At 36.8% G+C, this 14,163-nt stretch overlaps 2 protein-coding genes across 3 annotated transcripts in view; both read left to right on the top strand.

The window, feature by feature from the left end:
• Positions 1-5,449: 5,449 nt before the first annotated feature.
• Positions 5,450-6,337, top strand: hcar2 (hydroxycarboxylic acid receptor 2-). The gene has a single exon (XM_057819872.1). The coding sequence runs from the start codon at positions 5,450-5,452 to the stop codon at positions 6,335-6,337; it is 888 nt and encodes a 295-aa protein (XP_057675855.1).
• Positions 6,338-11,040: 4,703 nt separating this feature from the next.
• LOC130905853 (PH and SEC7 domain-containing protein 1) overlaps positions 11,041-14,163 on the top strand; it is a 39,141-nt gene continuing 36,018 nt past the window's right edge. The window contains exon 1 of one of the 2 annotated variants that reach the window (XM_057819590.1): positions 11,041-11,237. The gene's annotated coding sequence lies outside the window, so the exon portion shown is untranslated. The remainder of the gene's footprint in view (positions 11,238-14,163) is intronic. The other variant, XM_057819589.1, reaches the window with a different exon arrangement.

The following is a 14,163-nucleotide window of genomic DNA, read 5'->3' on the forward strand; positions in this document are numbered from 1 at the left end:
ACGCTATTATGAGTGGATTTTGTATTTTTTTGAGGACTCCACTATTGATACGTTCTTATCTTGCACCATTGCAAACTGAGATCCGGTCGAATCATTTTATCAATGCAACCCTAGTGGTAATACAACAACTGAAACTTGTATCTCAAGGCACCACTGTGCTTTTGTATGCCCAATGTACTACTTTCCTATATTGAAAGGGCTTTGGTGCAATCTTGTGGCATCTTGTGTCATTGAGAGAAGAAAAAAAAAAAAAGCTAAAAACCGCTATTTTTATATGGTGAGTTTTTAAGTGACTAGCTGGGGGCAGGTTCCACAGAAAAAACTCAAAGTAGGTGAATTTGTGAATAGCACACTGCGAATATACGGGGGTTGTTACTCCATTGAAAACAACAATCGGTACTTTCTGTTTACATTTTATAAATTTGATCCCTTCATCTAAAAATATGACCAGTTTCCCTTTTTCTCCTTATCTCTCAAATCGTACACTGAGTCTCTGGTTGGAGTGTTTTTTTTAAAAGTTTAAACATGAAGGTTTCTATATACTACTAGCATGTTCAATGTCTTGTTTTGTGAGCTGATGGTGGGGTGGGTGGAGGTCAGCCTTCAAGTTAATGTGACGTCGATCCAGAGGTGGAGAAGAGAAGCTTGCAAGTTTGTATGTGGAGGTAAAAGTGGAAGAAGTATTCACAGTTTTTATGATATACTTCCTGTTTTTTTCTTCAACTAAGCGACAGTGTGGATCCTTTAAAGATATGTTGCTAAAGATGTAGTCCTTCAATATGTTTACACGGGAACTATTTCGTTTTTTTCTGGGCAGTAAAACAATAATAAGCTGTAAGTGTAATACAGGAATTGTATGGTACTTCTGGGATGTCTGCATATAACATAGTTACGTAGTGTTGTCTGCTTTATTATTTTTTGCTGCTTAAAGTACATAATGTGATTCAAACTTTTTACTCCTTAAGCTTTTTATCACAAGTACTTCAACTATGAATGAAATGTAAAATAATAAAAACGAGCAAACAGGGTGACAAGACATCAGACTTTGTGTTTTTATTCATCATATTAAATCAGTGTGAGAAACAACAGCTTGGGCCCAAAAAATATAATTCCCAGGGCCACAATTGAAGTTTTTTTTTTTTTTTTGGGGGGGGGGGGGGGGGGGGGGGGGGGTCCTTGCATGTAAGGGTTATAAAGGAACTGTTTTAAAGTGACGACTCAGTAACTTATTACCATTTACAACAAACTAAGAAAACGCATCCCTCTGTTTGGTGAACCGCTGCCAGCTTCTCCCAGTCAAAATGTATTGGACATCCATAGGCGTCAGTAAGTGACTTGTTCAATGCCAGTTACAGGCATGAAAATCTCTCACCTTTCGGCGAAATTCGCCATTTTGAAGTCAAAAAGGGTGACCTACGTGAATTGTGTAGATCCGAGGAGAACATTTTTAGGGGGCGGGGGGTTGTCGGAAGATTTTTTTTAATGTCGGACGCTTGGTATGCAAGCGGGAAAGGCGGCACAAAGACAAAAAAGCGCACCAGAGTGGCCAAAACAATCACTTTTTTCAACGAAACAAAGGAGGGTACAGTGTTGTGTCCTGTCTCTTCAATGCCAAGCTTGTCGGCCGTGAATGAACACCTAAAGCCGCGGTCACCCAGTTGTAATTTTGGAAGACAACAGGAGACAATTAAGAGTCCATCCAACTAATTAACGACATATTTTATTGAAGTTGCTAAGCATGTTGTGTTAAGTGAACACATTAAATGAACAATGCAGGCTAGCTACACATATAATAAGAAAATATCACACATTGTGAACTTATGACTGAAACTATGGCGCATTTTTACCTTGTTCTTGTCTCGTCAGACAAAAACTAGCATTAGTCTTGTTATGTTTTAGTGGCCCAAGACACGTTTTAAGCTCGTCATCGTCATGAAAAAATTGTTCGTCGACGAAATATTTTCGATACCGTCATCGCTGATGAAAACACTGTAGGGACTACAATGTAAACAATTCTGAAATTAATTGAATGGAAATGCCACTTATATGAAAGAAATGGTATGCTTTCATGCTTTGGAATTGTTTTGTTGTATCGTGGAAACCCAGACCTATCACGGAGACATCTACCTAAAAAGAAACACTAAAGGTAAAACATACTCTGCTCATGTTTTAAACAAAGAACCCACAGCATTTGTTTGGTTGAACCCACACTAGATTTGGTTTCCAAGGAATTGTGAGTAAATAGATAAGAGGTGACAAAAGCGCTCCTATTCCATAGGTACGTAGGTATACAGATACAGAACTCGAGTACAGTGGTAACACTCTCTAAAGTGTTACAGCAAATTGAATCATGAGCGATTTTGTGCACCGTTGCATCACTTGTTTACTGGCGTCAATTTTCCGTCAGGCCCCACATTGCTTGGTTGCATCATTGCCAATCGGTGTTGAATGGATGATGGCGTGCCACGACACGTTGAACCTCATGCGCCTCACAAACCTCCATCACTACGATTTCCTTTTTTTTTTTTTTAAATTAGTCATTGTTACCACCGGACTCATTTTTACACTTTCACTCATATGCCATTGTTTTAAGCTAGTGTAATTTTAAAACTCTGCAAAGGTGTGTCCTCAAGAGCTCCAAAGACACATGGTGGCTGGTTCCAGACACTCTCATTGGATGACGGGATGGCAACAGCATCCTTCAAGTGTTGGTGCCTCATCTGAGCAGGAGTTTTCCAATCATTTGGTGAGGCTCAAGCTCAGGATACAGACGACTCAATTTTAATAGCAGATTCTTCGAATAGGTAAGAGAATGAAAGAAAGATTTAACTGGTAGTCTAACAACGCTTGTAGATATAATTACTCGAAGGGTGCAATAAAAATAAGTTATTATTATCTCTGTTGAATTTAGCATTTGGTAAAATCGCAATATTTTAAGAACTAAAAATAATGTCATTTTACAAATAAAAACCCTATAAAATTTCAAATCATTAAAAAAAACCATTTTGTTCTATTATGAGATATACGCTTGAAATGGTTTGTGAGTCAATCATTTTTTAATGCTGCTTGTGAGTTGAGTCTTAAGTATTAAAGAACTATCTAAAAACATAATTGCGGTTTTAAATTAAAAAAAATATATATATATTTGAATGGTTTGTCATAGTAAATTAGTCATCATTAGTTTATTGTATTGCTTGCGAATTGAGTAACAATATTGACATCTAATTTAAAAAAAAGAGACATTTAAAATTCCAAAATATAGGATTAGGATTTGTAATAATAAACATTTTTAAAATAATAAATGGTTAAAAAAAAAAAAAAAAAAGTTTGCCAGAGTACATTATATTCATTACTGTATTACTGCTTGTGAATTGAGTTTTTTTTTTTTTTTTTAAATATATAATATTGACAACTTATTAAAAAAATGACTGCAATTCAGAATTACAAAATATAGGGTTAGAATGGAGGAGCAACAATAAAAAAATATGTATTTATTTATTTTTTTTATTTTTTAATTTTTTTTTTTTTATCTTCAGCTGCTTGGACCTGCGGTATTGTACCAGATCTAAATACACCTTATTGCTGGACCAGTTTATCATTTTGCTGTGCTACATAGGAGTTTGAAATGTTATAAAATTGAATTTATTATGAAAAGGGGCAGAAAAACGTGCTTAAGAGGACAGACAAAACAGAATATTTCATTTCATTTTTATTATTTATTTTTTAAAATTAAAATAATAATTTTAGAAATCGGGTAAGCAGCATGGAAAATTCTTTTCAAGGAAAATTTCCCACCTTGTATCACACCACTTAATGATTCTAAGCAGTAATGTCATATATTTCATGCATGTACAATATGTCTATTTGTTATAGTGAACATGTTACCCTCAAATACTGTATGTACACAGTCAAGGAAGACTTGCAAACAATTCATAAAGCGCTGTGCAGCTACTATTACCTACAAACGCACACAAATGAGTTACCATATAACTATAAAAAGGAAGCTGAGGATCAGTCAGAGCAGGAGGGAAGAGCTGCAGGGACAATTTATTTCGATATTAATTCAAGGTAAGAGGAGCGTCACAGTGATTTCATATGCTGGAAAGTTACTTTACAGAACATGGTAATTGGAAGGTTATTTTACAGAACATGGGTTCATCTTAAAAGTGCTGAAAGTACCCTTTGGCTCACACATTTTACCTAAAACTTACTTTTATAAATGTTACTGTGATTTAGTCCTGCACATACTGTTTATATGGTATGACTATAGTTACATGTGTATTAGGTGACATAGTGAATATTGTATGACAGGTGAGGGTTTTTATTGACACAGGGCATTAGGGTAATGATAAACAAAACAGTGTAATAATGATAAGAGCCAGTTTAGTAGGTCACATTGATAAAGCAATGTATTTTGCTCAGCAGTCAGTGAACATGATAAATACCAGGAGTGCACAATATCCATTTTTTGAAACCGATATCGATAACTTCCTGCTCCTCAAAGCCGATACCGATATCGATAACAAATATATAATTTTTTAAATGTATAACCTGAGTTTTAGAACACCTGGAAGTTTAAAAAAAATAGTAGTGGATTCAACATAGATTTGCCTTTGATCTCATCAGATTTTTCAAAATGACATGAACAAAACAGTGCGTTTCAATTCTGCACTGCCCGACAGCCAGCTTAGAATGAATGCACTTCCATAAACCACAAGGCTTGGTCTTTTCTTGCTTTTATAGGAAGACATTCGTCTCAATATTGTGAAAGTACAACAGAAAAATACACATATTCAATACTCAATATACAACAAACTGCACAAAAAACTTATATACACAACTATTATATGTATAGCATAGCACACTAGCTTGAGCTACTAAAGCATTGGCTGGCTTCTATAACACAATTTATGAAGTTCTGTACATATGATGACCCTTCACCACAGAAGTAAACATATTTTGCACATCCATATGTAATAGTAAACATAAAATCCTTACATATATTTCCGAGGCGGAAACGTAACAGAAAGCATTCACGACTGTCAATGCTACCGCTAGACACCGCAATGTGTAAGTGATTAAACCAAACTACTGTAACAAAAAATAGGTGCATTGAATTATTCTGATCAGCAGGTGGGAGCAATGCCCCGCAAATGGTCAACTGATTTCCCATACTATTGTGTAAACTGCAAAGCCAGAACAGTACATATTATCGGTCCTATTATAAATGTTATTAGATTTATCGGGATGATGTCATAATTCCTACTATCGGACCGATAATTATCGGACCAATAATTATCGTGCACCAGTAATAAATACAAATACTATGACGACTACTACCACTACTATGACAACTAATTTCAATGAAACTAGGCCCTTGTTTTGTTATGTTTGTTTTTATGGTTTCAATCTTCTACCCTGTGACAGAGCTTGTGCCCTTCTCTGCACCATGAGTTTCCTCTTCCTAAACTCATCGGCACTGTTCATCTCTCAGCGGCCCGTCAATGCCACGTCTTGGGAGCACACTGTGTACGAGGGCTGCCGCGACATGCCGGCCGTGCTTATTTGGTACTTGGGACTGCAGTTCATCAACATGTTCCTGGGCATCCCAGCCAACATCATGGTGCTGTGGCTCATCCGTAAGAACAAGGGTGACTCATCCACCTCGGATATCTTCATCCTACATCTAGCTGTGCTGGACGTGCTCTTCTGCCTCATCCCGCCACTTGAGCTGGCCAATATTGTGTTCCTCACCACTAGCAGTACCTGGTACGTGTTGCGCTTTTTCTACGGCATGAAGGACTCATCACCGCTCTTCCTCTCCTGCATCTGCCTGGACCGCTATGTTGCTGTGGTGCACCCCATCACCTTCACTGAACTCAAGGACCGCCAACACCGGGCTGGCCTTGCAGTGCTGGTGTGGCTGATCACGCTGGCCTACGCCGCCGCCAAGTGTGTAAACCGCATCATCAACTTCGAGAAGGTCTTCACCGCCATGATCCTGGCCTCCTTTGCCTTCATGGTGTTCTGTAATATCGCCATCCTGTGGGTGCTACGCCAATCTGGGCCGGGTCGGGACGATATGCACCCGGTTAAGAAGCGAGCCTTCAAGATGGTGCTCATCATCCTCGCCATCATAGTTTTCAACTACTTCCCGCCCGTGGCACTCTTTCCCTTCCAGCACTACTTCTCGCCCGATGTCTTCCGCTGTTACATCCACTATGTAGCTTTTGGTCTGATGGACTTTAGCAGTAGCATCCAGCCCATGCTCTACCTGTCGAAGGACAAGGTGGCATGTCCTGGCTGCTACCAGGGCAACGCCACGCAGCTCCAGTAGTTTCTAAATAGTAAAAAATATGGTTGGAAGACCTCTGGAAACATCCGATTCAAGAGTCTTTAACTGTTATGTAAAACAGAACAGATGACAAACTAAGCATTCTACACTCATACTGATAATAAGCATGTGCCGGTATAAGATTCTGACGGTATTATAACCTTAAAGCAAAAATGTCACGGTTTCACGGTATCATGGTATTGCGAATACAGCTATAAAATGTGTTACTTAGAGATATCAGGGTTTAAAAAACAAACAAACTTTTTTCCATTGAAAAGGATTTTATTTTTCCAAACGTATAAGCAAATTTAAATTTAAGTTAAAAAATAAAAAAATAAAAAAATAAATAACTGAAATATTTTAAATGAAATTAAATTACAGTTACCTTTGACAGACCTTTAACTTTGTAAAAATGCGAAATCATATTGGAGGTATTGCCTCTTCAGCAGCCACCCTACGCACACAAGTTTTACATGTTGGTTGGCCCCCCTCTAAGCCGCAGCCGTCTGTAAATTTTATGTAGCCGAAGTATTCCCGTACCCGCGATTTTGTTTTCTTCGATGGGGGAAAAAGTTCAGGATTTTCACCTCTGCCATCGTGTAGCACAGCTGACTCACTCACACTGAGCAACAACCAGTGGGGGAGGGTTGAGACCTGCATCTGCAAGCGAGGGATTTCTCCCTGCATATTGTGCATAAAAAATAGCTAATACCTTAGGGATGGTATGACGGAAATCTTTTGCAGTTTTGAAACCTTGACATTTTCATACCATGGTATATTTTTAAACCAGTTATAGGCACATGCCTAACTGATAAATATAGGGCCACATTTTTTGTAAGGAGTTGGTCAATTAAAAACAAAGAATCTCATTGATCCGCATTGGTCTGATACGTTAGGAGAAAAATGTCAAATATATATACAGTATATATAAATAAACCATTATTTTCAGGATCCAGCCACCCAACATGCGGGCAGACATTTTATTAAGACTGGTATTGTTTTAGCCAAACAAATGTGAGTTTCCCAGATTGCCCACTGTTCCTCATGACGTCAGTCATACTTACACGTGGTTATAACTAACTTCACAAAATAGCTGCGCTCATAAGTGGTGTACTTTTTTGTGTTTAAACCTTATTTTCTTAATTATCAGATGTCTTATGAATTCACAATTGTATACTTAAATACTTTGAGCACTTGTCTTTCACTTAAAAGTGATCTATACAGGGTGTTGTTTGCCCATTTAAGTAAACCATATTTCACTGTTCTTTGTTGTGGTCATGGCACTCCATCACACCAAGAGCATGTTCTGATATTATGGTAATTTCGTTTTTCAGTTTTAGAGCTCTCAATGCGATGCAGTGGATTTGCACTACTATTTTAATATGGATACTTTCCTTGAACACCTACTGGAAAATGTTAAAACAATCTACAATCCTTGTACTGGATCTCAATGGATGCTTTTAATGTTGGGGTTGGTTAATATATATTGCTCACAAAAATTGAAGCAACAAAGTGTTCCTTTAATTTATGAGAGCAGTGTATTTACATTGTGCATGCAGTAGTTGGATCATAAATGTATGTTTGTTAGAAGGGAAAAAACACAACTTAGGTAGATTTCCTGCATATCATACTAATCAATTTATTAAAACATACCTCGTGTGACACTGTATTTGTCAAATTAATGGAATTTATTCATGTATGGGTATGAAAGTATGAGGTGAACGAAGGCAACAAGGATATATGAAGGAAGGTAAGGATACAAGGATGAAGGATGGTTTGGAAGAAAGGAATAGTCCCACCCCTGGTTGAAACCATGCCCTGTTAGAATTCCATCATATGATGGTGTCTGTACCCGCAGGACCGCTACCAAAACAACAAATCCAGCTTGGTTCTTCATAAATCCATCATATGCATGTACCTGCAAGACCAATACCAAAACAACAAATCCAGCAGAATTTTTCTGGATTTGTTGAGTTTTGGTACTGATCTTGCTGGTACAGGCATCAGTGTACTGATGTACTGTACTGTGGCTATGATGTGTTTTCTAACAGGATTATGAAAAACCTTAACACTACTTTATGCTAAAACCCCTACCTTTGCTTGAAACCTTCCTTGGAATTCAGAACATTAAATTCTAAATGAGTGGGATCTGCAACATTTCAAAAGTTTTCCTGTTGGCAAATACAAAAAACTCGGTCAGCGTGAAGCTCCAGCGCGCCGCCTTCAGACCTTGACGTGAACGGTTCGACTGCAGCCACGTCGTAGGGACCAAAGGTATCACATAAATAAGACTAGATGGCTAAAGGTGGAGTCGGCAGCGTAAGCGACTGGTGGCCATCTTGCATCGGCAGCTCTTGACTTACAGTTTCGTTTATGATAAACATTACTGGATTAACATGGCTATGATTCTGGCTGGATGTTAAAAGATATATAATTATTTTTCACAAACCAGCTAATTTATTGCATTGCTGACGTTTATGAAAACCAAAGCCGTTTGGAAATCGGTTGAAAATTCAGCAATTTAAAGCCACGGTCTATTGACTGGGGGGTGTCCCCTGGTGGCCGAAAAGTCTCATTGCATGTAATTGACTTTCCTAAATATATATAAAAGTTGTAAAGCAATAAAACTGCAACAAAAATGAATGAAATGAACAAAACAACATTTTTATAATTGGTTGAAATTATTCTTCGAGCACCTTAGTCATTTGCTTTGCATATAATTAAAAAAAAATATATACGTGTATATATATAAGACAAAAAAATATTTTAAAAAATGTGTTTTTTCTTTAATTAAAAATATTTTTTTTGTGATTGAAACAACTTTTTGGGGGATTGAACGATTTAGACACAAATGTCCTAATGATAATATGGCCTAACACAAAAAGGATTGCTTCAATCAAAGAAAACTTTTTCAATGAAAAATTAAGGGTTCAAATGCAAGGTTCAAATATTTTTTCGCATTCAAAATTTTTTTTCTATTATTGAAAATTTTCTTTTTTTTTTTTTTTACTGAAGGGATTTTTCTTTTGGAAAATTGATATATTTTTTGTTGCAACTTATTTTTTGATTGAATAATAGAGAAAAATGTCCTAGCCAAAATTTGACCCAAACACAAATCAACATTACTTCAATCAAAAAAAAGAGAAAAACTTGACCTCAATTAAAAAAATAAAAATAAAGATTAATCAAAGAAAAATATCTTTCACATGCATTTTTTTTTGTCTTTTGAGTTTATTTTTGCATTCAAGCACATTTTTTTGTATTGAAGTGACTTTTTTTGGTTGAAAATATATATTTTAATTGAAGTAACTTTTTTTTTTTTTTTTTAATTGAAGCAACTTTTTTTTTTTAATAATAAAGACACAAATCTACCTCCATATGGCTCCGCCCAAGAGATACAATTTTTGACTTGGGTAACTACATTGGCACGACACCGCCGGGCGAAAAGTATTGCCTAAGCAGCCTGATTTAGAATTCCCCTCAAGAATGATGGGGGGAAAAAGCTCGTTGTCAACTTATTATTATAAATATTCTTGTAAGTTAATTTTATTGCTGACCCTGCGTTTTGGGGTCATCAACATGTTGTGCCCTCCCTGCTCCAAAAGTAAAACTCCACCCATGGTGATATATCGTGATACTTTGTATCCCAAAAGGTTATCGATATGCTCCTGCCAAGAATTGAAATATTGTTTGAAAAGGTGTCAATGTCTAAAAAAATAAATAAAAATGAACCAACAAGTTGCTACCAAAATTTTCCACCATAATAGTGACTCAATTAACTCTGAGACACTGGCTGCATTGTCGGTCCATTTAGACTGGGAACGTTCATTCATTCAAAACCAGAGCGTTCAGTCATTCTGTCCGATTTTCGGGCATTTACAGGTCACTTTCTGTTCATTTGAGGGCATTTACAGGTCATTTCCTGAGTCACTGCCTATTCATTTGGGTGATTCCCAGGTCACTTCCTGTTCTGTAACTCAAAATAGACAGGAAGCGACCCATAAAATACCCCAAAATCAACAGGAAGTAACTGAAAATCAACGGGTAAATGACCTTAAAGGGCCCAAAATTACCTCATTGCCTGGCATTGGCTGCCACTGACAGCCATAGATGGTCAATCCGTTTGAAGTGGGAGGGATGGCAGCGAATCATTCACTGCCACCCTCCCAGTTCAAATGGATTGGATGTCTACTAGTGATAAACTCATTCCAATTTACAGCAGAAGCTTGTTTTTCTGTTTGTTAGTTGTTTGTAGAATACCCTAGAATGATTTCCTGACCAATGTATTGATAATCGTTGTATTGCCATATTGTCAGATCATCATTATCGTGAGCGTCGTATCGCAAATCGTATCGTATCGTGAGATACCAAGAGGTTCCCACTCCTACTACTGACTTTGTGTTATTATCGATGTGCCCCGACGCAAAATGGCGGACACACGACGACGTTCGAGCAGTTTAGCTCACAGCGCGGACCAAACATCTCGTTGTTCTTTTTAAATATCTAATATCTATAATAGATAGTACCATGGTGCCGCAAAGTACCATGGTATCGCAAATCGTATCGTATCGTGAGATACCAAGAGGTTCCCACTCCTACTACTGACTTTGTGTTATTATCGATGTGCCCCGACGCAAAATGGCGGACACACGACGACGTTCGAGCAGTTTAGCTCACAGCGCGGACCAAACATCTCGTTGTTCTTTTTAAATATCTAATATCTATAATAGATAGTACCATGGTGCCGCAAACAGTTATCAGGAATCACACTGATCAACGTTTTAAGCAAAATTGTGCTCCGTTGCATCAATGCTATCCGTCTCTGTTCTGAACATCACGACGTAGCCACGGAAGCTGAAGGCGAAGCTTGCAGCAGCAACAAGGATGCCCACCTAAAAGCTAGGTAATGCTAATATTTTTAATCTCAATGCTAATCATGCTAAAGATGCTCATGCTACGTCAAGAAATATTGCCAATTTTAGGACTTGTCTATATCATCACTTGTGTTGCTCTTGGTAAAACAGTAGTATTAATTGAATAATGTCTATAAATGTGGTGGCAATGACGTGTAACATGAATATTGAATAATGGTCAAATGTCATCGTTAGGTGAAACCACTAAAGTGTTCGGGGTTGACATAAATCAAAAATTTGTTGGACTATTAATTAGATACTTACGATTTTTAATCGCTTATGGGTGGTGCTAAAGGAACGTTAAATGTAAATGTTATGTTGTTGTGGCAAAGGGAATTTATACCAGAAGGTGTATATGTTTATCTTTCTAGCTCTATTTTATTTCTATTTTCCAGGGGGAAAGTGTTGAATAAATCTTTATTAGTACCACATTTGCAATAGTGCAACACATTTACAATTCATCTAAAAAAGCTTGAAATACTACAGAAAAAGTTATATGTGCTCTAACATGGTCTGAGTTCAATGATCTAACTAAATTAATTTTTCACCGCCACCACCTTCTGAGGCTAAAAGGCTAAAGTATACAATCCCTAGCAAAAAGTATGGAATCACCAGTCTCAGACGAGCACTCACTCAGACATTTTATCATGTAGAACAAACTCAGATAAAAAGCTAGAAAAAATAATGAATTAGTTCAAAAGTGCAACTCTTTAGCATTCAAAACCCTAAAAGAAATGAATAAAAAACATTGTAGTGGCCAGTAAATGTTAATTTTTTTTTTAGAGCAAGTCATGGGAAATATATATGGAATCACTCCATTCTGAGGAAAAAAATATGGAATCATGAGAAACAAACAAAGAAATAACAATCAAAACACAAATCTAGTATTTAGTAGCACCACCTCTGGCTTTAGAGGCAGCTTGCAGTCTCTGAGGCATGGACTTGATGAATATTCTTCATCAATTTGGTGCCAACTCTCTTTGATTGTAGTTGCCAGATCATCCTTGCAGGTCGGAGCCTTGCTGTGGACCATTTTTTTCAATTTCCACCACAGGTTTTCAATAGGGTTGCGATCTGGGCTATTTGCAGGCCATGACATTGACTGGATGAGTCTTTCTCCAAGGAATGCTTTAACAGTTTCAGTTCTGTGGCATGATGCATCGATGATGTGATGATGCTGGAACTTGATGGAACTTGGTTTGGTGCTGTTCCAGTGAGATTTACAAAGATGACTGCCTGGAGAAAACATCAAAATTCCCTCAGTCCTTGATGATATGGGGCTGCATGTCAGGCAAAGGCACTGGGGAGATCGCTGTGGTTAAATCTTCAATAAAAGCACAAGTTTACATTGAAATTTTAGACTGCTTTCTTATCCATTGAATTGAAAATGTTTGTCATTTTCCAAGATGACAATGCATCATGCCACAGAGCTAAAACTGTTAAAGCATTCTTTGGAGAAAGACTCATCCAGTCAATGTCATTGCCTGCATATAGCTCAGATCTCAACCCTATTGATAACCTGTGGTGGAAATTGAAAAAAATGGTCCACAGCAAGGCTGCGACCTACAAGGATGATCTGGCAACTGCAATCAAAAAGAGGTGGCACCAAATTGATGAAGAATACTCATTATGTCCATGCCTCAGAGACTGCAAGCTGTCATAAAAGCCAGAGGTGGTGCCACTAAATACTAGAGATGTGTTTTGAATGTTATTTCTTTGTTTGTTTCTCATGATTCCATATATACTGTATTTCCCTGCACTTGCTCTGTAAAAATAACATTTAGTGACCACCACAATGTTTTTTATTCATTTCTTTTAGTGTTTCTGAATGCTAAAGAGTTGCACTTTTAAACTACCGTATTGGCCCGAATATAAGACAGCCCTGATTATAAGACGACCCATTCTTTTTCTAGACTCAAGCTTGAAAAAAGACTTTTTGAACACCAAATTAATTTTTATACAGAAAATAATTACAGTACATCCGAAACAAATGATTATAACTATATATTTGAGAGAAAAAGCATGTTATTTTGCCTCATTCAAATCTTCATATATGAACATTTAAATATGTAAACTAATGTGCAATCACATTTGTAAATGAATGGCATCTGGTTTTTGAAATGTAAATAAACCAATCTATTGTGATAAAACAACAAAATTGCAATAACTGCATTAACCATCAAATTAAAGTCTAACTGTAACTATAGTCTTGAAACAAATCTGAATAAGGAAAAACATTGCAATAAAATAATGCAAACTGGTTAAACTAAAAAGAGTAGCTGAGATCTGTCATGACAGAACATCGCTTCAATGATATCTGGCGGCATCTAGCGTCTTGAATGGGTGTAATATCTAGACCGCGAATATAAGACGACCCCCTCTTTTTCAGTGTTATTACAATGCAAAAAACACCGTCTTAAATTCGGGCCAATACGGTAATTCATTATTTTTTTTCTGAGTTTGTTCTAAATGATAAAATGTCTGAGCGAGTGATGTCTGAGACTGGTGATTCCATACTTTTTGCTAGGGGTTGTATATAACCATGTATTGAATGTACCTTGAATGATGTGTGAATAAACTGAAATAGCTACAAAGTATTTTTTCAAGGTGAAAGTGAAATGTTATTATCTTACTTCAATCTTTTAAAAGTGAAGAAATAAATGGTTTTGTTAAAAAAAAACAAAAAACTGTGATGATACTTCAAATGCATATCAATATCTTTTTATTGGCCTGAAGCAATGGTAATGAGGAGTAATTGGCTTATTATATTTCTGTTATTGGCCTGTTTGCTGCTACCGATATCTATTTTGGGCTGCCTCAAATTATTTGTTTACAAAAACAGATTGAAGAAAAATCTCACCTCCTAGCTTCGTGGGGATCATTTTTCCTCACAGACTGTCAATGCTGTCGCATAAA

This window comes from Corythoichthys intestinalis, chromosome 17, assembly GCF_030265065.1.
Source record: "Corythoichthys intestinalis isolate RoL2023-P3 chromosome 17, ASM3026506v1, whole genome shotgun sequence".
Taxonomy (NCBI): Eukaryota; Metazoa; Chordata; class Actinopteri; order Syngnathiformes; family Syngnathidae; genus Corythoichthys; species Corythoichthys intestinalis.

Coding starts and splice junctions, on each gene's coding strand:
- hcar2 (XM_057819872.1), top strand. CDS start 5,450: ATGAGTTTCCTCTTCCTAAACTCATCGGCACTGTTCATCTCTCAGCGG.